General features: G+C 46.1%; 1 protein-coding gene across 2 annotated transcripts; it reads left to right on the top strand.

The window, feature by feature from the left end:
* GTF2F2 (general transcription factor IIF subunit 2) lies at positions 1 to 23,854 on the top strand. 2 transcript variants are annotated; one of them, XM_032977941.2, is made up of 9 exons: positions 1 to 261; positions 1,888 to 1,961; positions 4,478 to 4,496; positions 8,266 to 8,419; positions 9,629 to 9,667; positions 11,828 to 11,909; positions 12,789 to 12,888; positions 18,299 to 18,442; positions 22,124 to 23,854. In XM_032977941.2, exons 1-9 carry the CDS (start codon positions 196 to 198, stop codon positions 22,241 to 22,243), a joined length of 798 nt encoding a protein of 265 aa, XP_032833832.2. In that variant the 5' UTR covers positions 1 to 195; the 3' UTR covers positions 22,244 to 23,854. The 2 variants fall into 2 exon arrangements, with proteins under 2 accessions (XP_032833832.2, XP_032833834.2); XM_032977943.2 differs by lacking the exon at positions 11,828 to 11,909.
* The last annotated feature ends 76 nt before the right edge of the window (positions 23,855 to 23,930 follow it).

Below are 23,930 nucleotides of genomic sequence, written 5' to 3'. Positions count from 1 at the left end.
GGGGGAAAGGGGGAGGAGTTACCGTGGCTTCCGTTCGGCGCTGACCTCACATGCCGCGGCGATAATTTTGTTGTATTTGCTCGTCTTAGTCGTCGTTATCGTGAGGTAAACAGCAACAACAACAACTTTGTTGTCGTCATTATTATTGTTATTATTATAAAAAAAACACAACCGTTCTTCAAACTCAAAGGTGCGATGGCGGAAAAGGGAGATTTGGACCTCACCGGCGCTAAACTCAATCGCGGCCTGTGGCTCGTGAAGGTAACACAACACGCTAGCGTTCACTTCCCAAACCATCGCACTCATCACCACCACCACAGGAAAGGGAGCCACGATCTATCAACTGCTGGATGGCGTCGTCCCTCCGTCAAGCCCTCGCGACACGCGCAAACATCTCGCGTAAGCGCGCTGCGAGACGAGCCCCCGGTGCCATGTCTCGCGTCTCCCCTCGGGCGCGTAGAGCTTGCAAATAGCACAACATCGGAGTAGTAGGAGCAGTAGCAGTACCCATCGATCAACCCGCTGGTGGAAATTCCACGTTCTTGTGGACGGGGCTTTGTCCCGTCCGCCGTCCGAAGAAGCGAAGTGGGAACGCCGAGGCGTTGGCGTTGTCGGCTTGAGGCCTAGGTCAGGCTCGCCCCGCGTCTTTGTCGTCGTTTTTTTTAATTAATAAAAACTTTAAAAAAACGAGCCTAGTCAAGGGATTTACGTGATATTTACCGATAGAACCAAAGAGTATGTCTGCTCGTCAGTTTTGAAGGTTTACATGACGGTATTTTGTGTGTGTGGGGGGGGGGTTTCTGCGTAGAGTTCTTGATCTTAACAGCGCTCGCAACGTAACAAATGGATACGTTGCAGTACAAGTGCGTACTGTAACTTATCATTGAGTAAAGATCGCGAATGGCATTGAGTCTCTCGTCTTAGTTAACTAAAAACAATTACATTGCATCTATGGTTAAAGACTAATACGTAAAACTGGATTACGCAGAGGGTCAAATATTGCATATTGCTTGGATGGGAGGCCGTGGATTGTTATAGTTTGCTATGGGGCTTACGTTGTTAGCGGCAAACTCACCATTTTGCTGTACTGCACTTCAATGCTCCTCATTCAGTTCGCACTGACCGGTGTGGGGAAGTATGGTCAACTAACCCCCGCCACCCGCACTGCGTGGGGGCTGGAGGTTGGTGTGGGGGGCTCTCATCCAGCAGTGGATTGACACAAGAACAGGCCATGCACAGAACAGCACACGCTGGCTACAAATTGATCTCGTAGTGCAATACAACAACAATTGATTATGCGGCATAGATTATTAATTAATGAAGTGTTATAATATTGATAATGATAATGTTTTGCTTTTACTCCCGCATGGTTAAACAACTGAGCAGGGTTGAACCTGGTTAACGTTTGGATGGACCACCATTGCATAATCTGTCGCTTATAGGCTGTAGTGGGGCTTTGTTAGTATGCCCGTTTCATCACCTACATAAGCCTCACTTGAGTCTGTGAACCTTTTGCAGGAGGGTCCTGCCAGTCTTTTATATTGGTGGGATGATTGCAATGTGTCATCCCAGTTGAGCAATTCGGAGGTGATATTTCAGATGTGGCAAATTTGTACCATGGTGCCAGCATACAATGGCCTACTCATACGGTTAATACACCCGCAGTGTTAATTGGGGCTGCCAATGAATTTGAACCGTGAACCTCTGCAGCAAGTGGCAGTGAAGGCAATGATGGTGTGGTCACGATACAACAATGTATTCGTTGTTTTTGGGAGTTCAATGTAATACCATAGGGGCAGTGTCTTGGTCGGCATTTCTCTTTGGGAGTAATAATGTGCGTAGTGTGAAGCTTGTATTGCTTGCTAACTCTGGATATTCGTTTTGCAGGTTCCAAAATATCTCTCTCAACAGTGGGGCAAAGCCACTGAGCGAGGTGAAGTCGGCAAGCTGAAAATTTCCAAGTAAGAGTGATATTAAGTCTCTAATAAACAACCACGCTCTCTCATACAGGAATATAAGCGTTAAAAATGTATTATTTTCTGCGGCATTGCTTATTATAATAATCATCATTATTTGTATTTCGTGTTCATGTTCCTCGTACGGATGGCCCCAATCTTTTTGTGGGTTACTTCCAATAATACAAAAAGAGTGCTTGACGGACCAAGATACATTTTTAGTTTGATCCCAAAGTATGACACTGCAGTTCCCTTCCAGCGATATATCGCTTGGCAACATGTGATGATGGATGCCACTTAATGTTCGTACGAGGACACGTTAAACTTATTAAATTCATGTCAGTCTTCCGAACATTGGAATAAAGATGTATGCGTGTCCTTAAAAATGAGACAATCCGAAATCTGAAACTCATCCCTAGGGCATCCGTGTGGGCTCGTGCGTTTGTCTTTGTGTGCTTGTGTGCATTTATGTACGTGTATTTTGTGTTACCATTCTTTTGTTTTGTTGCGTTTAGACGTGTTTTTTGTTTACGTGTGTATGCTTTATGAATGCGCATGTGTTCGCAGTGCACATGCATATGTGCATGTTTAATGTCAAACCATAAACTTGAATGAAAATTGACAATTTATCATGTTTGTGGCTGGAAAATCTAAACATTTCCACTCCTGCTGCATATAGTATATATGTCTGTAAACACGTTCATGTACTGTCTGTGCGCATGGTTACTCTGACAACTGAAATTTGCCTCGTAATAGGATGAATAAGAGGTTGGATGTTGGGACAAATTGACCCATGGATAATAGGATTTGGCCATAAGATGGCCGGGAATAAAATATGCTTCACTGTGCATTTGTGTTTTACCTTTGGTGTTTGCGCTTGCGTTAGGTGTGTGTATTATTTATTATTTTTTTTACCAGGTAAGGCCCACTGAGCTATACAGCTCTTTTTCAGAAGCGACCTGGCCACACATCATAGCACAACGAAGTAGCTCATCAGGTGGAAATATATAGCAGCCAAATATTCTAAACGCATGTTGATTCTAAATGTGGTTGTAAAAAGCGGAGAAAAATCCATGTGATCATGGGGAGAACTTGAAAACTCCAAATATACAGGTGCCGGGGTTGGGTTCGAACTAGGCCTCGCCAAGGTAAGGTTAAAGGTAAAAACAACGAGCCTACCTTTTACCTTACCACAATACAATCACTCTACTCTACCTTTTACCCTTCAGCAGGTAAGGTAAAAGGTTAAAAGCAACGAGCCTACCTTTACCCTACCTTTTACCCTTACCCCATACAAATTTCCCAATTACAGAGTAATTATTGGGGTACTACACATGAAAAAGGTTTATAACAGGTAAATGCTAGGTAGAGCGCTTTATTCATATAGAATGCTCTCGATTATTCCAATTTTACACGCTTTCTTTTAACTCTGTTGTATCCTCAAATCTTGTAACTAAATTTTAACCCACTTCCCAATGTGGTATCGACTGAAAACTTGGTATACTTATGTCATACTGATGACAATACTATATTCTATCATTAAAAAGAAAATATATATTTTTAAACATTTTTTTATGTTATGTTTTGGCTTGGGTCTAATTGTCCACTGTCAACTGACGTTGGCTGTTATTGGCCACGGTCCCTTACGTTATGGCAAGCTTCGGGGCCACTTCCTGGGGTCGTGGAGTTCTGCTATTACTCGTCCATTTCATAAAAGCGTGTTTTTAAAAAAGTAAAAAAAAATATTACTTATTAAATGGAGGCCACGTACTGCGCCACGGTGCTTTTAGCGGTAAACAAGGCACCGTATTTATTGGGTAATCGCGCTACCTTTACCCTACCGGGTAATTCTTCTGAGCTACCTTAACCCTACCCTTTACCTTACCCCTTGGCATGTCGACACCTTTACCTTTACCCTTTTACCCGGTAGAAAGGGTAAATTACCTTACCTTGCCGAGGCCTAGTTCGAACTCACGACCTGTATACCAGGCGAGGTAGTTAACACCTCGCCACCGCGGCACATGTGTATGTTGAATGTCTGCGCGCTACGTATGGGCATGTATATGTGGACTGGTGACGAACAGCTGTTTACCAAACATCTTGTCTGTGCGTGCCTCATTCGCTGAGTTGACTTCAACAACATTAAAAAAAAACGCGTTTATCTGGAATAAAAAGCCAGAATCCTGAAAAAGTCGGGCATTCCTTGGTCAAGGAACCGTACGAGCATCATTACCGCAATATCCGTTAACGAGCGATATCAAAAGCAGCCGCAGTCAGGAGAGAAACAAGGGATTGTTGAGTAAATAAAATGTAGTCTTACTGGCACACTCGACCTTGTAGCTCTAATTGGCCCACAACCACCAAATTGCATTATGCGATGAGGGTGGGAGTTCATTTTCAAGAGCCTTTTTTACGGCTTAATGAATCTTCCATTTGCGTTTACCACCATAATATAAGTGGTTCTGTATTTTAATTACTAAAGAGCTCACGCTATTTTTGTTGTTCTTTGCTTTTTTTTGCAGGGGACAAGGAAAGACCGAGGTGAGGATTAATATAGTATTTATAATGCCATTACATCATGATCAACGTCACGTATAACGACTCCAATCACCGATTCGCAGCGGGAGGCATCATCACAGCGGTACATTGAACAAAATTATATGGTTCAACCGCCTCAGTGTAAAACTATCGTTGCAGCTCTGCATCACAACATCAGCCATATATGAAGATCATTATCAGCCACGGGCAATATGCTGCTGGATGAAGGCATTATAATATTATTTACACGTATAAAGAGACGGAGCAGCTTCACTGAGAACGTGTAAACAAAGCAACAGAATGCAAATCAGAAGAGGCGCGAGGCAAGGAGACGCACTCACCAAGGCCGTTCACAGTGACACTATAAGATATTTTTTGTTTTAATTAGATAAATGCATAAATATAAATGGTGAACGCATTAACCCGCGGATTTTCTGGCGGCATAGCCATGAAGATGTTAGTCACGTGACAGCAGTTGTGCTGTACATCTCTCCCGCGTGGTTTTCGGGCTCTTCTGCGTGCTCTTTGTCGCGATACCCCGACGTTTCGCTCCACGTGCCGGGAGCTCCTTCGGGGACTGAATGCGTCGACCGACGTATTCTCGAGTTTTACGGCACATTGATTGACACGATGTCCGACTTGCGAGTGAAATGTCGGGGGGAGCTGTGCACGTGGTCTATCTACTTTGCGTGTCAATCTTTCAGCCTGCGCTCTGCTCGCTTGTGGATCGCGTGTGCTGCGCGGACGGACACCGCGCACACACACACACACACACACGCCGCGCGCGTGTTCTTCACGCGAATGTGCCACGGGAGCGGGTTGTCTCCTCAAGCAGTCGTGCGCCGAGCGTTCTTTGTACGTTTCATTTGGGAAGGCGAGCAGGAATGAAATGTGGCCTGTCTAAGGGTGAAGTGCTTAATGGGTTTGGCTTTTTGTTGATGTGCAAAAGAAAAAAAATCACTCATCCTCTCTCTCGCCCAGGTGTGTGTGTGTGTGTCAATCCAGTGCTTGTCTAAGGCCTCCCTCCCCACGCCCCGTGTGGGCCGTAGGGATAATTTGACCGCACAGTCATCTCGATATAGTAATGATTGTTTATTTTAGTAAGTCACAGGAGGATCCTGCATTGGGGATGTTTGGCGTGTACCAGTGACTATGGGAGGAAACCGCGTTGCACTACAGAAACGAGTCTTGTATTCCCCTGCGTCTCAGATTGGACGTCGTCAAAGCTTTCATTCTACCTGTGTTTGGCCTGCTGTGATGTCATCTGCAGACCGACCTCGGAGACTGTCCTAAACTGCTTGGGCCCCCTGTACCATGCACCCCTTCGTTTTGCACCGGGCGCGCCGCACACAAACACAATCTGTACTGTTTAACTCGTAGGCTTTCAAGTTGTAAATGTTTTGGATTTACTCTCCAACACACCGGTGGGATGAAGTAGTAACTAATTAGCGCGTTGTTTACGTGACAAATCTTACTGGCTAAACCTCTGTTATAAACGATCTGTACTCGAACGCAAACCTCACCCCCCCCCCCCCCCATAGTAATCAGGAGACGGGTATCATTGCCCCATCGTTGCGCTATCATTTGTGGCCAGGTCGCTTCTGAAAAAGAAGCTAATAGGTCGGTGGGCTTTTCCTGCTAAAATAAAAATAGTTTAGTTTTTTTTATTTGTTGGTGATTTGCTTACCTTTCCTGTACTTTTCACTTCTGTTGTGTTTTTGTATTGTTTCTCGTAACTTTCTGTGTTTAGTTTATTGTCCTTTCCCCCTGCCCGCCCCTCCGATTAGCGCGGTTGGCTACGTACGTACGGTGCGAAAGAAATCCAACGCACGTACATGAATACCGGACGTCTGTGAAAAAGACGTTTTGCGGCTCATTGGATTCCTCCGTCATAAAGAAATAATCTGATTTGCGCATCATACATCCTCAAAGTACTCCTCGACAAATCGGCTAATTACCCCATTGGCTGCCTCTCACTGCAGTCCTCATCGCCATCGTCTTGGCAGCGCCTCTCTTCGCCTCCTCCTCCTCAATGCGCTCTGAGTGAGGTCCTCTCTCTCTCTCTCGTGTTGCCGCCCCGCTCGCTATTTTAACGAGCCCCCTCTCCGCTGTTTCGGCTTAAATCTCCCCCCCCCCCCACCCCTTGCCATTTTTAAATTCCTCAATTTGATATTTCCCTTTGGTTAGCGAACCGCCGCACGAGTTGCTGTTGTGTTTCTGTCTTACCTGCTGCCAGTGTTACTTAAGTGGTGCATAACTTAAATGTTTTTTCCCCCTCCAATGTATTTGCTATTCATCGTCGGCAATGTTATAATTTATTTTCGCTGCTGTCACTTCATTTGTTTCCCCCCCCCACGAAGGTCATCTGCAGGTGATTCTTGTAAAACAGCTGAAGGCTGAATGTTTCTTACCCGCGTAAACTGATAAAATCAATCAAGCTCTCCTATCTCTCTCGTTCATCTCACCAACCCGTATCTATTGTCTCTGGCTGTTCTCATTTCTGTCTCTTGTTTGTCTCAATAATTTGTATCTCTTTACGTCTTGGCGAGCCACACATCTCTCAGTGGGGGGGGGGGGGGGGACATAGCCGCTTCAGGTAACTTGGCCTCTCAAGCGGTAGGGAAGCAGTAAATCGCATTAAAAAAAAGGCAATTTTGAAGACGCAAACAATACAAGACTTTGACTTCTTGGCAGTAATACATCTGGAGCGTGGTTATCAAGCAAGCGTTTTATTCACAAGTTGACACTTAAGATTTAAAACGAGGTAGAGGTGCAGCCCTTGCAATTTCTCGCTCAGGCCAAAGTGAGGGCCTCCGCTAGAGGGAGCTATGGAGGGTCTACGGTCTACTCCTTCAAGCTGACCCGGCGTGTTGGAAGAGGTGGCAGCAGCCACGCTTTTGCCAAAACCTGCCAATTGGCTAACTGTGGTGTACCCATTGGGGCACCGCGGTGGCAAGATGTTAACTACCTCGCCTGGTATTTACATTATGAGACCTCCTTTGCCAGTAACAAGATATAGGAATAGGTTTTACCCTTTTAATTGGCACAAAAACTGGCGTCTTCTGGTCCAACACCAATGGAGACTTGGCTCTAAGAAAAGCCGTCTCGGGTGTGGACCAATCAAATTCAAGGACAGTGCATATTATTATCAGAGTTGTTTTTTTTGTTTGCATTTTGACTGCTTGTGTTGTGGTTATTGCAAACATGATGCCTTGAATAAAGGTGTCAGTTTTTGTGCCAGTTAAAAGGGTTAAACCTATTCCTATACCTCGCCTGGTGTATACAGAGGTCGTGGGTTTGATCTCGACCCTGACACCTGTATATTTGGAGTTTGCATGTCTCTCTTCCCATGGTATTGTGGTGTTTTTCTCTCCGGGTCCTCCGTTTTTTTTTCCCCTCGACATGTGGAATCAACGTGCGTTTAGAGTATTTGGCTGCTATCAATTTCCACATGATAAGCCACTATGTTGAGCGTTCATTTGTGATCAGGGGACTTCTGAAAAAGAGCTATATGTAGCTCAGTGGACCTTATCTGGTAAAATAAAAAAAACATAGTTTCAATAGTTTAGTTTAACTGCTGGGTGGACAAAGCCACGAAACATACCCCCGTTGTTTTAACTGCTGTGCCGGAAGATGGACTCGATCCGGTGACCTCTGCATTGCAGCGTGCTAGCTAATTGACACGTACGAACGTACGTGATGTTCACGGAGATGTTGCGCACGCTTGTGCCCATAGGCATCCCTTGGTGGTCTCGCTCGCTGTTTTCCTCAGGTCTCCTTTGTGCTGAGCGAGGAGCTGGCTGGGGGGGGAGGGGTCCAGGGGACGAGCGCGAAGAGCACGGCCATCAATACCCCACGTGACCACGTGCTGGCCCTGCAGGGGGTTGCTGGGCAGAGTCTCGGTGTCTTCACTGAAGGCTCCTCTGGTACGGAGAGATAAATACAATGATTTTTTTAAAAATCGATTCTCGCCGCTTTTTGCCTAAGATCATGTTTTAGTATCTCCTGTTGTGTTTAGTTTGTTGTCCTTCCCCCCCCCCAACCCACACCTCCGATTAGCACGGTTGGCTACGTACGGTTAGAAAGAAGCTCTACGTACATACAAAATATATTGTATCGTGTCATTTGTGAAAATGTCGCCTCAAAATGCCGTATAGTTTGCAACGTGCACAGTCAGAACCAATGGCAAACAAATGCCCAAGCTTTGTGGTCCTATATTTGTATGTTTGGCCAACTCCCATAAATGAGTGTTTATAAATATAGGAGGAAACCGGAGTGCCCGGAGAAAACCCACACGGTGCAAGGTGTGGGTTCATACTCATTCTCCCATCCAGACAGAAAACGAACCCACTTCGCTGTTCTGCCTTACCATGAAAGGCCAGGAGATGGCGACCTTCAACGCTCATGGGAAGTAGAGGGAGTCTCACAAATGTGAGCGACCCACCAACCCTCGCCTGCAAAAGTCCTGGCTCACAGGCGAGCGTAACCGCCCGTGCAGTGTGACCCATTGACGGCGATTGCGGAAGAGACCTGCTAATGCACACAAGTGTTTTAAAGGCAACCCATGCTCGCTTAATTGGAACGCTTTGCTTGTACGGCAAATGTCCTCGCTGAACGCATGGTGCTCAAACGGTAACGCGTGTTCGCATCAACGCGGTTCTTCTGTTGGGGCAACATTTTTGCGCACGATGTGGAACACGCGCACCGTTGTACAGCGGAATCGCGGATCGCGCTGCGTTACAATGTGAAACGTCGCACCGTTATAGCGCAGAACGCTGCACCGTTAAAACGCGGTTTCTGAGCGGTGCGGTGATACGGTATGCGGAATGATACAGTAACGCGGGGGGAGTACCCTCGGTTATTTGTCGCGCCATCTCAGCGCGTGCGTAGCAGTACATCGTATCGCGGCACATTTCGTCGTTGCATCGGTTACGGGGAAATGGTTTTGGCGCAACGCGTTTTTCGAGCGATGTGAAACGAGGAGTGACTGTGTACACTCTTGTATTCTACCCAACAGATGGCCACGCACGGTGAATTTGAGAATTAACTTTTTTTTTGCATTCACTTAATCGTTCTACTCTCAACAAAAGCTTACTCTCTGAACAATGAAATGTTGTGCTTGTGTAACACCACAGGAAAGCAGACGGATGCCACCTCGGGGAATGTAGTATATGGTAAGTACATGTATGTATTATTTAGAGGCCTTTTGAAGCAATTAAATTTACTAATCACAAACCTGTTTTATTTTTAACTAAACGTTTTATAATTTATGACTCGTATTCTGTTGCATTGACCGTTTTTAAATGTTTAAAAATGTACAGTTCCGCAATTTTTTAAGATGTTATCGTTAGTTATAACTGGCTTAATAGTCCAATTTGACCCACCTCTGGATGTTTAGTTTGGCTGTCAGAGAGAGACCCAGGAGCCAATTGACTCCTCAATCAGCTTCTTAGTACCAAACAGCATCTCGTATGCCAGGGCATGTGGGCGTCACGTGCTAAGCGGTAAACAAGTGTTTTTTGTGAAGAGCTGCAATGTGGGTAAATTTGCAGGTTGAGATGGATTCGCGATCGTAAAGTTGTCTTAATAATATCCCTGCCGAGATAAACTAAAAACTGTGGGTGGGCAGGTGTTGTCAATATTCCCCCCACCCCCCTCCGTAGTTTCCTCTGCATGCTTGGGAAGATTATCTTCCGGTACAGCCAATACCGAATCATTACGAGCTTGCCTCTCCAAACACACTCAAACACCCTAAAATAAGAGGCGACCCAACAACTTGCATTAGCTGCGTCTCACGCGCTGTTAAATGCACCGTGTGTAGCTGCAAAGTCAAGTACCCTAGGGCACACTTGCATTTCTGCGACTTATATTCCAACGATGGTGGCGGCTGGATTAATCATGAGCAATATAGGCCGTAGCTGGTCAGTCAGTGGTGAAGAATTCCAGGCGGGGTGGGAGGGAAAAATATAAACTAAATCTTGACCTAAAGCTTTCGTGACTGCAGGAAGATAGGTAAAAAAAATATAACAAAAAATCTACGACGTTTGGATCCGCAACACAAGCGGTCGTCATCAGGAAAAGGGGACGACCGCTTGTTTTGCGATCGAAACGTAGATTTGTTGTTATTTGCTTGGAACCTATCTACGTGACTTTACTGAAAGACCCAAAGAATATATAAATTAAACGTTTTAATTTTTACCAGGTAAGGCCCACTGAGCTATTCAGCTCTTTTTCAGAAGCGACCTGGCCACAAATGATAGCTCAACAAAGTGGCTTATCACGTGGAAATGTCTAGGAGCCAAACACTCTAAATGCGTGACGTTGATTCTAAATGTGGAGGGATAAAACCGGAGGACCCGGAGAAAAATCCACGCGACCGCGGGGAGAACATGCAACCTCCAAACATACAGCAGGTGTCAGGGTCAGGATCGAACCCACGATCTCCTGTATGCCAGGTGAGATAGTTAACATCTCGCCACCGTGGTGCCCCTAAAACATGGCTCGGATCCCGCGGCATCGTCAACTCGATAGCGTTGGTAAAGTGAGCATTTGCCCGGTGAATTTGCGGCACACCATTGGGATCTAACAGTGGTTGCATTTTATGTAACGTGGGCTCTGTCCATAGGAAAGTGGAATTTCCACCAATGGCTGGATATTTTCGAAATGAATACGCTTCATCGCTCCGATAACAACATTGTCACTCGGGAGTTGCATTTCAGAAAGGACTTTGTGTCTTTTTGTAACGTAGGTTTTAGTTTTGATATAATTGTTGCCTTCTTACAATTTAAACGACTCGCTTTTTGTAATTTTTAAACAGCTCTGTTGAATTTGAACGTTTCTAAAAATTGCAAGTGCTTCCTATGACCGTCATCAGGACAATGTTATTAAGCATCTCCGAAGAGACAATGGTCGAAGCCCCACGTAGCAACTGAGGGTGCAGAAGGTTATACTCGATATCGGTTCTGTGGCAGATGGCATTGTGATGTTGGCTTTTGTGCCCGGCAATTACGTCCTGCTTCCGTGAGATGTCCCCTGTACCACGGAGGAGACACGGGGGTGTGATGAGTAGGGTTCATGACATGGGACAGCATGGAAGACAACAAGGCAATGATTATGCAAATTGCATTGAGTTTTTCAGCAGTAATAGGATAATTACGCAACACGACAGAGATGAAATTGGTTATATAATAATACATAACACCGCAGAGAATTGTGGAACAAAGACCGGAAAGTGCACAGATGCTGGAAAATATGCATGCCTGGAATTACGTTGAGTAACAGAAAGAGGAGCAAGTGGATTCGAGCAGTTAAGTTGTTTATTTGTCTAATTTTAGATAAACTTTTCTTGGAGGGAGTCGTGGTCCAGCGTGCTGACTGCAGGCCCGTTGTTGGAGAATCCTACATGAAAATGAAAAGGTTTGAGAAATACGTATTTTTTACTCTCTGCCAATTTCAAGCGCGATTTAAAACTGGGAAAAACCCCATTTGGTATAATTTCACGTCAAGGCAGAGGTGAAACCACGAGCTTGAGGTTCTTCATAGGTGCTAAATATCCACACACGCACGTAAACATTGATACCCCGGGGACCGTGAGAGGTGGTGACGACTTTGGGGAGGCGTTCATCCAGCATTGGATTGATCATGGCTGATGATGATGATCTGTATGTGTGTCCATTTGAAAGCGAGTTTACTTGCTAAAGTTTTGATATGTTTATAAATGTGAGTGAGTAGCAGGTAAACCTTTAAATTGCATTGTGTCCAGAGTTCTTTGCCTATCGGAATTATAGAACGCCTACAATTGGCGTTTTATGTGCGCCGCCTGCCTGCCTGCTACGTTGTAGAAAATGCAACGTGTTTGCCCATAACACTGTCGTCATCATGCAGAAAGCGGCTAGAGTGTCTCTATGCCTCTATGCGGTGGCGGGATGTTAACTACCTCGCCTTCTATACAGGAGGTCGTGGGTTCGATCCCGACCCTGAAGCCTGCTGCTGTATATTCGGAGTTGGCGTGTTCCCGCCATGGTCACGTGGATTTTTCTCCCGGGTCCTCCGGTTTCCCTCCACATTTGGAATGAACATATTTGGCTGCGAAACTGTTTCCACATTCTAAGCCACTTCGTTGGGCTATCACTTGCAGCCAGGGTCGCTTCTGAAAAAGAGCTGTGTAGCTCAGTGGGCTTTACCTGGTAATATAACAAAAATTTGGTTTGTCTATAATTTGAAGTGCTTTCATGGTTTGTGTTTTTGCGCACCGCTTGCCAGCGCAGCATCACCAAATAATTTGTCATCTTGCAGGATGCAGATTGAAGAGTCCTCCAAGCCGATGCGGTTGTCTCAGCAGCTCGAAAAAGCGGTCACGACAAATTACAAGCCCGTGGCAAACCACCAGTACAACGTGAGTTTCCTGTTGAATGTTCAAATTTGCACATGTGTAGTGTGTAAATAACTGGAGGAGATCTTCTTTGGTTCTTTCGGTAAAGTCACGTAGAATGAGAATAAAATAATAAAATGAAACAATCAAATTCTCACGACGTTTCGGCCACAACACAAGTGGCCTTCTTCAGGTGAAAGGAACAAACCTGTCGGGACGACAGCTACAATGAACGCTGCTAAGATTCGCAGCGTCTTTTAAGCTGGTTGAGAGAAGTGAGGCACCTTGACAAAGGGGTTTACATATCAAACAGGAGAATTTAGCATTGAAACAGTTGAGGGATTAGCTTGTGACTGGTCACAGAAATAGCTATGTTAAAGTCAAAGTTTACACATCCACAGAGGCACCTAGTACATGGACGCCAAAGGGGCTGCAACAACTCAACTATCATACAGTAAACCGATGTGAAAAAAACCCAAGTCTAAATTACATCAATATAATGAATGTACTCAATATATTCTTCAATAAGCAGAGCTATTAACAGCAACTGGGTATACACTACACTATATAATGAATACCATATAGGAAACAGATAAAAAACTAAAATATAAACTACCTCAATGTTATCAATAAACTCTATATATTCTCCAATCCGCTGAGCTACCAACAATAAGTCGTTATATATCACGATGCTATATGGCGAAAAAATGGGTGGATTCTTACCCTCCACATCAGCACCACGGACCGCTACGCGCCCCGTTCAGACGGACGAGTCCATCCATGGTCGGAACAGAGGAGGGAGGAGAGAAACAGCTGCGAGGCGCTGTTTATAATCATGTTATAAACCATACCATTAACCGTGGCGTGAGAAGTATTAAGAGTCAATGCCAGCGAAAGAGGTGCGGTCTGAAGGTCACCATAAAATAATTAAGAACCGAAATGGTTTAAAACATCTTTCCAGTGGTTACTAAGCCAGAATCCATCTCCATTGAAATTGTCTCTGTGCTTGTATATGTGAATAGCCTCATGAACGTATCTCTCATGGTAGCCGGTTGGCTTGCAAAGAACCTCCGTCTTGGAGAAATCAATGTCATGTGAGCCCACTGAATTATAACAGTGATCTGCCACGGCGGAGGAGTTCGTTCTACCGTGTTTCAAGTCTGCTTTATGTTCGCGGATGCGGTCCGAGATAGGTCGTTTGGTTTCTCCAATGTAGCTACTACCACAGAGGCACTTTAGTTTGTAAACGCCCGGGTACTGTATGTCTGGAACAGCATATTTTACAGATGGAACCAGATCACGGATTTTATGTACTGTGTTGAATCGGACCTGGATCTTGTGTTTATTCAGGATTTTGGAGATCTTTTTAGTGACCCCTGCAATGTAGGGTAAGGTGATGGTTTTGAGTGGCTCCACAAGAGGATCCTTCTTCATGACTGGAGTGATGGCCTTGCGGATTGTGTAGTCGGAGTAACCATTAGCCCTGAGAGCCTGGTGCACGTACCATTGGAAAGATGTTTTAAACCATTTCGGTTCTGAATTAATTATTTTATGGTGACCTTCAGACCGCAGCTCTTTCGCTGGCATTGACTCTTAATATTTCTCACGCCACGGTTAATGGTATGGTTTATAACATGATTATAACAGCGCCTCGCAGCTGTTTCTCTCCTCCCTCCTCTGTTCCGACCATGGATGGACTCGTCCGTCTGAACGGGGCTCGTAGCGGTCCGTGGTGTTGATGTGGAGGGTAAGAATCCACCCATTTTTTCGCCATATAGCATCGTGATATATAACGACTTATTGTTGGTAGCTCAGCTGATTGGAGAATATATAGTTTATTGATAACATTGAGGTAGTTTATATTTTAGTTTTTTATCTGTTTCCTATATGGTATTCATTATATAGTGTAGTGTATACCCAGTTGCTGTTAATAGCTCTGCTTATTGAAGAATATATTGAGTACATTTATTATATTGATGTAATTCAGACTTAGGTTTTTTTCACATCGGTTTACTGTATGATAGTCGAGTTGTTGCAGCCCCTTTGGCGTCTTTGTACGAGGTGCCTCTGTGGATGTGTAGGCTTTGACTTTAACATAGCTATTTCTATGACCAGTCACAAGCTAATCACTCAGCTATTTCAATGCTAAATTCTCCTGTTTGATATGTAAACCCCTTTATCAAGGTGCCTCACTTCTCTCAACCAGCTTAAAAGACGCTGCGAATCTTAACAACGTTCATTGTAGCTCTGTCGTCCCGACAGGTTTGTTCCTTTCACCTGATGAAGGCCACTTGTGTTGTGGCCGAAACGTCGTCAGGATTTGATTGTTTTATTTGATTATTTTATTTTCATTCTACGTGACTTTACCGAAAGAACCAAAGAAGATGAATCCTTGCAGTCACGAAAGCTTTAAATCGAAACTGGAGGAGAGTTTCTTTGAGGCAACACGGTTTATTATCAGTAACTGCTAACACCGGATACGCTAAGGAGGTAGCCCCTCTGGACAATTACGCCTCTCACTGACTAATATACATCTTCTTGAGGCTTGAGTCTTCACTGGTATATGCTGGAGCTGACCCTGGCCAGGGGTTCGGCTCTGCCTCTTGGGCTCTTCTGTTCAGGAGTCCTCTTCAGTCCTCAGGCGAACGTTCGGAGGTCCGGCTTTTATACAGAGCCGTGGCTCGCTCGGCCCCGGCCACACCTTCCTTCTCGAACCTTCCAGCAGGACCTGGGGGTGATATCTGCATGCCGCTCCACAGGGGTTACCGTTGGGCCCTGTGGGCCATCGTCCCTTAGCCCTGGGGCTCGGCCCCTCTTCTGCCCCCTATTGGCATGTGGGCGGTACTGCCGGCAAACTCCATGGAGATGGCGCATCTTCGCCCAATAATACCTTCACACATGCGCTCACATTCACTCACAGCGAGTCCTCGTCAAGCTCACTCGTCGTTCCAGAAAAAAAGCGGTGCGTTGTGCGAAGAACGCCTTCAGCGGGAAACGATTTGCCCATAAAATAATGGAACGATAAAGTTTGGCGAGATACGGCGTGCGACTACGCGCACGCGGCGAGACGGCGGCACAAATAAATGGGGGTACGCTGCCGCGTTACCGTATACGTTCCGCGTTACCGTATCACTCCGCGAAACCGCAGAGCTCAAGAAAGCAGTTTATTTGTCAACCGCTCAGAAACCGCATTATAGCGGTGCTTGTTCCGCGTTGTAACAGTGGGTGGGTCCGCATTATGACGGTGAGCGTTTGGTGTTATAACGAGTGAGCGTTCCGCGTTATAGCGGTGCACGTTCTACGTTGTGCGAAGACTGTTTCCTAAAGGAAGAACCGCGTTATGTGAACCTTATGGCGCCGCGGTTCCATAGTACCATAATACCATAGTGCCCCGGCTCTCGCACAATGTCCGTGATGCAGTCATTTTTAGTCTGTTGATGGTCGGCGGTGCGGCGATCGTCGAGCTGCACACGATGCACCGCTACGGTGCGTACGAGCGTTCGGGGTTTCAGCGCAATGGTCCTCGCTGCGTTTCGACGTCGCAGGGTTGTAGCACCGATTTCGGATTGATTGGTACCGCAGTCACGGAGTTAAGTAACACCCATGGAAAAAAAAATTAGTGTCCCAGAAATAAAATATTTAATTGCCTCGGCCATTTTGTATTATTTGGCACCCCGGGGTACTGCCATCAAGGATCATATAGCGAAAACGCGTTTTAGTGTGAGCACGTGTTAATTGAGGACTTGCCTTATACGCATTACTGCAAGAATATATAAGAAAGACAAAGATCCATTGTATAGATGTTGGGGCAGGTGCTGTTTGCGAGCACCTATGAGGTCGGCATGGCACATGAATGGATGGCCTTGCCACCTCCGTGCTCGACTGCCTTTGTGTCCCCAATGCTGATGGCTGATGTTTACAACGCGTGACGTTGGTTACTCATGTAAGGCCGAGTCGACCTAAGAGAGGTCCGAGACCGGCTCAGATATTCGTCACCGATCTTGGCTGCGGGCGGGAATCGTAACTTGGATTTGCCGTGCGTTCGTAGTGCAGTGCTCTATCCACTGCTCTATCGCCCCACATGCAGGCGCGTAATTCGCATGAGTACACAATATAATTACGATGTCCGAGATGAAAGAGCAATTGCAAGAGTACTCCTAAATATCCCTAAAACATAGTCTTAGTTCTTTCGGTAAAGTAGGAGAAACATTGGAGAAACCAAACGCCATGTCTCGGACCGCATTCGTGAACACAAAGCAGACCTTAAACACGGTAGGACCAACACCTCGGCCATGGCAGATCATTGTTATAATTCAGTAGGCTCACATGACATTGACTTTTCCAAGACAGAGGTTCTTTGTAAGCCATCTGGCTACCATGAGAGATTCGTTCATGAGGCTATCCACATATACAAGCACAGAGACAATTTCAACTGAGAAGATGGATTCTGGCTTAGCAATCATTGGAAAGATTTGATAAACCATTTCAGGTCTTAATTGATTGTTCACGCTTACAGTGGCTTTCAGACAGCATACATTAATTTTTCGTCTCCCCCCTCCTCTTTTCAGAACATAGATGGACTAGTCCTTCTAAATAAACTGCCAAATTGCTGCGTGTGGCGCTAACGTTTTTTTTTTATAAATAAATACACCGTTTAAAAATAAATAAATTTATGCAAACCGACACACCTGAAGACGACCGTTTGTGTTATGGTCGAAACGTCGTGAGAATTTTTATTGTTATATATATATTTTATTATTTTGTTGTTTCCCTTCAACGTGACTTTACCGAAAGAACTAAGAATATCCCTAAAACAGCGGGGGTCAACGCCCTGACGAAAATCTCATCCGTGGGATGAGAGTTTTGCGTCGGCGTCTCTTGAGCGCAAAGAAACGGACGGGTAATGGCGAAGTCGTTCTCGTTCACTCGTTGTTTGTCATCGTTAGCAGCTGGCAATCTTGTGGACGCTGGCGTGTGTGCAAAACCACTGTCGATGCTCCCCACATGTTGGGCCGCTTCCTCCCCCCCCCCACCGTTTCAGGTTATTACAAAACAAGGTTGTTTTGTAACGCCGGCTCAATAAACACCCCACCCCCCGGGGTTCCGTTTGCATAACAAGACATCCGTACACCGACGACGTCGAGGCCCTAACCAGAGCTGCCTCTGCTTCTTAAGTCCCTTGGGGGTATTCTTAGTTTTTTTCGGTAAAGTCACGTGTTTTGTGCGACGTCGGGGGCTCGCCTGCCCCCCTCTGCCCTTGCTGCCTCAGTTCGCCGCTGCCAGCCCCCCCACGTTTTTGTTCCTGTTTCAGCGATCGTCTTTTTTACACCCACCCACCCCCTCCTCCTCCGAGCCGTTTCCCCGCTCCTCCCTGGCCCAATGCGACGGTGCCGCTCTCAAACTTCATTTTTTCTGCCGATTTTCCTATCTGCAGATCGCGTTCGACCGCAGGAAGAAAGAGGAGGGCAAGCGCGCACGTGCCGACAAGCAGCAGGTTCTGGACATGCTCTTCTCTGCCTTCGAGAAGCACCAGTACTACAACATCAGAGACCTGGTGGACATCACCAAGCAGCCTGTTGTGAGTGCCGTTGTGTGCGCTTTCTTTTCCTCTCAATGTAGAGATGGAGTCGCGGGCATAGCCGCCGAGATGGCCTGCTAAGACGATGTGTCATTTATATTATTTGTCAGCAGGGGGCAGTGCAGCTATACCCACCCCCTGGCTGTACGTATGTACGTTGGACCTCTTTCGCACAGTACGTAGCCAACCGCGCTGATTCGAGGTGGGGGGGGGAAAGGACGGCCAACTGAACACGAAAAAGGAGTTGCCAAAGAAATTAGGTTTCAGTGGAGAATGAGCCCATCGGACCTCTCGTCGCCTACGCTGTGTCTACGGGCAATGACGATGGTGGCGTAACGTGCCAAGCTACCCACGTCTTTCACAAACCAGAGTGGTGAAGTATGGATCATGTATGTACTGTACGTTGAACTTTTTTTCGCACCGTACGTAGCCAACCGTGCGAATCAGAGGTGCGGGGGAAGGACAACAAACGAAACAACAAAAATAAGTGGGGGTGGGTGGTGAGGCTGTCATACAGCGGCGGATCAACAAAAGAGGATCATCATGTACACATGGCTCCTTATGCAGCCCAAAAAATTGCAGCATCACGACCCCACGCAGCAGGGAGCTTCGCTTAAAATTATCTTGGGGCCAGTGGGTGGGAGGAGGAGGGAGGGGGGGGGTGTTGTGATTCGAAGGTTTCCACTCATTTCTCTGCCCTTTGGTTTCCAGTAGAAAATGATTGGGATTTCCGTGTTTGCATCCAATTTTGAGTCGTTGTGGATTTCGTTGACGCTGCTCCAGAGAAGTGCCATGACTTATATGCAACGAAAAGGGGGACTATTGGCAGAGCCGAGAGATCGATCGAGAATGTTGGTGAAATATGGGCCGAGTAAAATGCTAATTTTCTTGAATTTAAATTTGGTAGGGGAAGGGATGGAGGGACCGAAAATTGGGCCGGGACTGAGAGACCGAATCGGCGACAGCTGATGGGAGGCAACCTTGAAAAAATTCTGTAAAGGTGTGCCCTGGAATGGTGGGGAGGGGGGTGGGGAGAAATCCGGCATGAATATGTGGAGGGTTGGTAGGGGGGGGATGAGATGAGCCAGAGCGGGAAGTTGTTAATTGCTTTTTTTAGCCATGGGAGAAAAACGGAGAGCCCGGAGGAAATCCATGCAGAACAGGCCAAGGGCGAGAGAACCAGACAGACTCCACACGCAGGAAGGGAAGGTTCCCGAGTGAGGAATCGAACCCAGGCACTTGTTGCTGTGAGACACCGGTGTCACCACTGTGCCACCCCTCCCCCTCAGGTTAAGACAGGAGGTTGGGCTGGGTGTGGTGCATGTTTTGTAATGACGACTGCGCGCGCACACCCACACGTGCCCTGCCCATCGCAACCTTCCCAGCAGTTTAATGAAATTGGTAATGATTTTGGGTCGCGATTTAATTTGCGAGTCTTTTTTTTTTTTCCAAAATTCTCACACTCTCTTTTGTGCGGTCTCTCAGACTGTCATTTTTGCTTAGTTTTGCCCGCTCCCGTTAGCCGAAAATGTAACGTCAGCTGTATACGTTACACAAACCGTAAATAATAATTGATTCTCACACACACACACGATTAAATCCATGCATCGTTCGTGGAAGAATCAATTTTAAATGATGAATAGATGTACCATTGGATGCCTGGCGGGCACCCAGAGGTCTGTAATCAATCAAAAGACCAGTTGGTGGGATACTGTGAAAGCTTTGTAATGCAGTGATCCTTAATGTTTACTACAGCCTTGCACCCCTTTGGTTCTCAATGGTAAAATAATGTAAAATGTTAATGAATACATATAGGTTTGATGCAACAAAGTAGTTGTACTTACGTACCCATGCTTAAATTGTCTTTTCGATGGTTTTCCTTTAAAAAAAAAAATCTGGCCTTGTCTCGCCGCACCCCCAGAAAAGGGCATCTTTGCACCCCCAGAAAGGGTATCTTGCATTCCCAGGGGGTGCGCCCACCCCAGGTGAAGAACCAGGGCTCTACCCTTCCCACACATGTTGGCCAGTACAGTGGCATGGCCTTGCCAGCTTTACTACACCTGAGTAAGTTCTTAAACAATAATGGGAAGCCTCGCTGCCAAGTGCATAGTACAAGAGGGACTCGACTAACCAGTTTTGAAAGTCTGGCCTGCAGATAAATTGAATGATTCGATGTTGTTTCATGTGCCCACTCGTGATTGACTACTGGTTGCCGCGCCAGCCTAATGAGGCGAACAGTTGGGGCAAGTTTGTTCTGTGCCTGCTCCTCTCGAGGGGGTGCCGATAGGATGGCGTGGCCAGCAAGCTACTGGACATCTGTGTAAAAAAAAAGAGCTTTACAGCTCATCGGATTCCTCCAGTGTAAACACATTTTGATTCTGAAACTAAGCTTGTGGTTAGGAGGTGAGCAATTCCAGCCGTCTTGAGATTCGAGTTGGGAACATAACACGGGTTCCTTCTGCATGTGTGTATGTTGAACTTCTTAGGTCATGTGCCAGGTCTTTCCAGCGCATTATCATGAGAGATGTCGGACGGATTGGGGGAGGCCTTTATGCAGCAGTCGATTGATCTTGGCTATTGCTGCTGATGTTGCCTGGCTGGCTGACGCTAGTCACTGATGTCTGTTAAAGTACACGATTGTAAATGTGTTCCGTGTAAGGCCACGTTGAGGCTTAACCAAGATGCAGAGTGGGTACACCCAATAAAGTTCCTGTAACCGCAAAAAACATCCTTGGCACGATTTGTGAACAGTGGCAATGAAAATTTACGAGCCGTGCTATGTGGGTGCCTGATTATCCGTATTCAAATCCCACATGCTAAGGCAATGAAGCTCTTTGTCAAACCAACTATTGGATGAAGGCCTCCTCGAGCTGTCAAGTCATGGTGGTTGTTTTTGACCGTGCTCGTCATTGCAGGTTGGGTATCAGAACTGCTTCAGATATCTGACCGTGGAGTTAAACTCAGCTCCAGTGGATTTGTAAGGCATTGCTCTAAGCACTACGCCGCCAGTGATGAGCCCTTAAAACACCGTCACGTTTGGCATTCAACGTAATCTCGGTTCTGAGCATGTCTTTATTTGGAGGAGCGCTTTGTAAGGCAACGGGAGTAGCAGCTTTGTATGCAATAGCACGTGGCCTTGTGCCCACTTTAAGCGATGCAAATAAAACATGGTTTGTAAAAGTGTCAACCGTAAAAAAAAAAAATCCCGTGCGGATGGAACCAACAGCTGGAGTGGAAAAAAACCATCACTTATGTTTTGCGCTTCAAGTTGATTTTATTTTTAACCAGGTGAGAACTCAAGGGACCATGAGATAAGCATCTCATTTTGCAATGTTGACCTGGGGCATTAGTCTGCCAGGAGGAGGAGGCAATGATTGCTGCTATGTCTGCTCTTTGGTGATTTTCGTGTTAAGTTTGTTCGCCTGCCCCCGCACCTCCGATTGGCGCGGTTGGCTACGTACAGTGCGAGAGAAGCTCAACATACTCAGACTCGCACAGAGACCCATAAACTCATAAACTCGCACAGAGACCCATAGTTTGTTGTCCTTTCCCCGCACCTCCAATTAGCGCGATTGGATACGTGTGGTGCGAAAGACGTTCACCATACATACATCTCCCAAGAGGGCAATCTTTTGTAGTGACACGGAGATGCGTACGTTTCCTGCTCTTGTTTTTTTGCAGACATACCTCAAGGATATTCTGCGCGAGATCGGGATCTACAACGTGAAGGGGACTCACAAGAACACGTGGGAACTAAAGCCAGAGTACAGACATTACCAGAGCGACGAGAAGAGTGACTGAAAACTCGGCCCAGTGTGTGGGCCCGCATCGTGCGTGCGTGCGTGTGTACCATACGACTCATTTAAATGCTGTTTATAAATGGGTATCACCACCACCGGTTGCGTATGGTGACGTGGTGGGGTAAAGTGTGTGTACACCCACCTCTTCTAAAGGTGTTTGGCCAGCTTGGAAGAGTAGGGCTAAAAACATACCTCTCTCGAGGGGCTCTCTCGTGGAGGCCAGCGGTGTCATGAGAAAGTAGTTGCAGGGCTTGAACCTTCTCCTTTAAGTTCATGTGCCCGGGTGATGGCAGCCTCCTTATTCAGAAGGATCGTTCGATGACGTGGTGGTGATGGCGAAGGTGGCGTTTGTCTCTTTGCAATGTTGCACTGCTGTCGGTACGGTACCAGCATTTGTTTTTAATGTGTTGAATAAACAACAAAAAAATGTCTTATTCCTTTAATTAATTTCTCCACGTAGCGGCTGGCTGTGTGTGGCTCCCCACGTCATCCGGTGCTGTGGGCCTTTACCGAACAGCTGAACAGGCACGCCTGAGATATGCATTTTCATAACCCAAGCCCGCCAACTCATCTTGTCAAGTTTAGCCGGTTTTCGATGGTATCTGCAGGCAGGCACCAACCAAAAACTTGGTTTTGCATTCAATTTGCGCAAGCGTAAAGCAAATAATTTGACGACAAATTAATATCGCCCCACTCGTGTTCACAGCTTGAGTGCGTGCGCTCCTTAAGAGGTGGGAAGGTAATTGTCGATGGGCACCCCTTGAAATTGAGACGTTCCGTCTCTGAAAGGGTTATTTATTTATTTTCCAGGTAAAAAGGTAATACATAGATCAACATTCCCCCAACTTTGACTTGGATGTGCATCGTCATGGGATATTGTCTGTGCTTGCAAGTAAAGTGGAGTTACAGTATTTTCAGATGTTTTGTTTGCTATGTTATGAATAGAAATTCTATAAATATCTTCAAATGTCTAAAGTATGTCATGAAACCTGTTTAAATTTTTTTTCACAATGCAGTCGTACTCGTACTGAAGCTACTACGTTTATGAAAGCGTAACGTGGGACAGTTTAGCGTAATAATTGTGCACGCAAGCTTTACAGCAATACCTGTAGTCTGCCGTTTGGTATTGCCTCCGTACGGCTTTGATCTGCAAATAAAACGACGGTGCTCCATCAACCCCCTTCAGAAGAGCAACTGGTCGCTGCGCACTCCTCCACAAGTGGGGAATCAGACGACAACCCCACGGTGTGACTGCGGCCACCCGTACCAGAAAAATTGACCATATCGCGAATAACTGCGTCATCCTACGCACGCTCTCTGCCGGACTGAGCGGTATTAGTTGCACAACTCCCGAAGCTATCGCGTGGCTCACAAACTTTAACTTGTGCGTGCGATTTCCACATTTGCCATACACTGGAGAGAGAGAGAGAGCAATACCGAAATTAAAATGTATTCTCAAAATAGTGCCGTATCCTCTGAAACCACACTGGAGGTGTTCAAGGCTCGCTTGCTACAAACGGCGTCTTTGTTACTCAAGTTATTTTTAGAATGTTGTCATTTGAAACCAACGGTGAAAACATTGCAGGATTTAATAAAAAGCCAATTAAAAAGAGCAGGCATGGGTTTGTTTTGTTTACTCCGTGTGAAGCTACAGTGCCTTTCATTTTAACACCTGAATGTCCATTGAC

The sequence above is a fragment of the Petromyzon marinus genome, chromosome 64 (genome assembly GCF_048934315.1).
Source record: "Petromyzon marinus isolate PM22_M1 ecotype Great Lakes invasive population chromosome 64, UKy_Petmar_22M1.pri1.0, whole genome shotgun sequence".
NCBI classification, from domain to species: Eukaryota; Metazoa; Chordata; class Hyperoartia; order Petromyzontiformes; family Petromyzontidae; genus Petromyzon; species Petromyzon marinus.
Note: the sequence above shows the minus strand (reverse complement) of the source record. Positions and strands in the feature narration are given on the sequence as shown.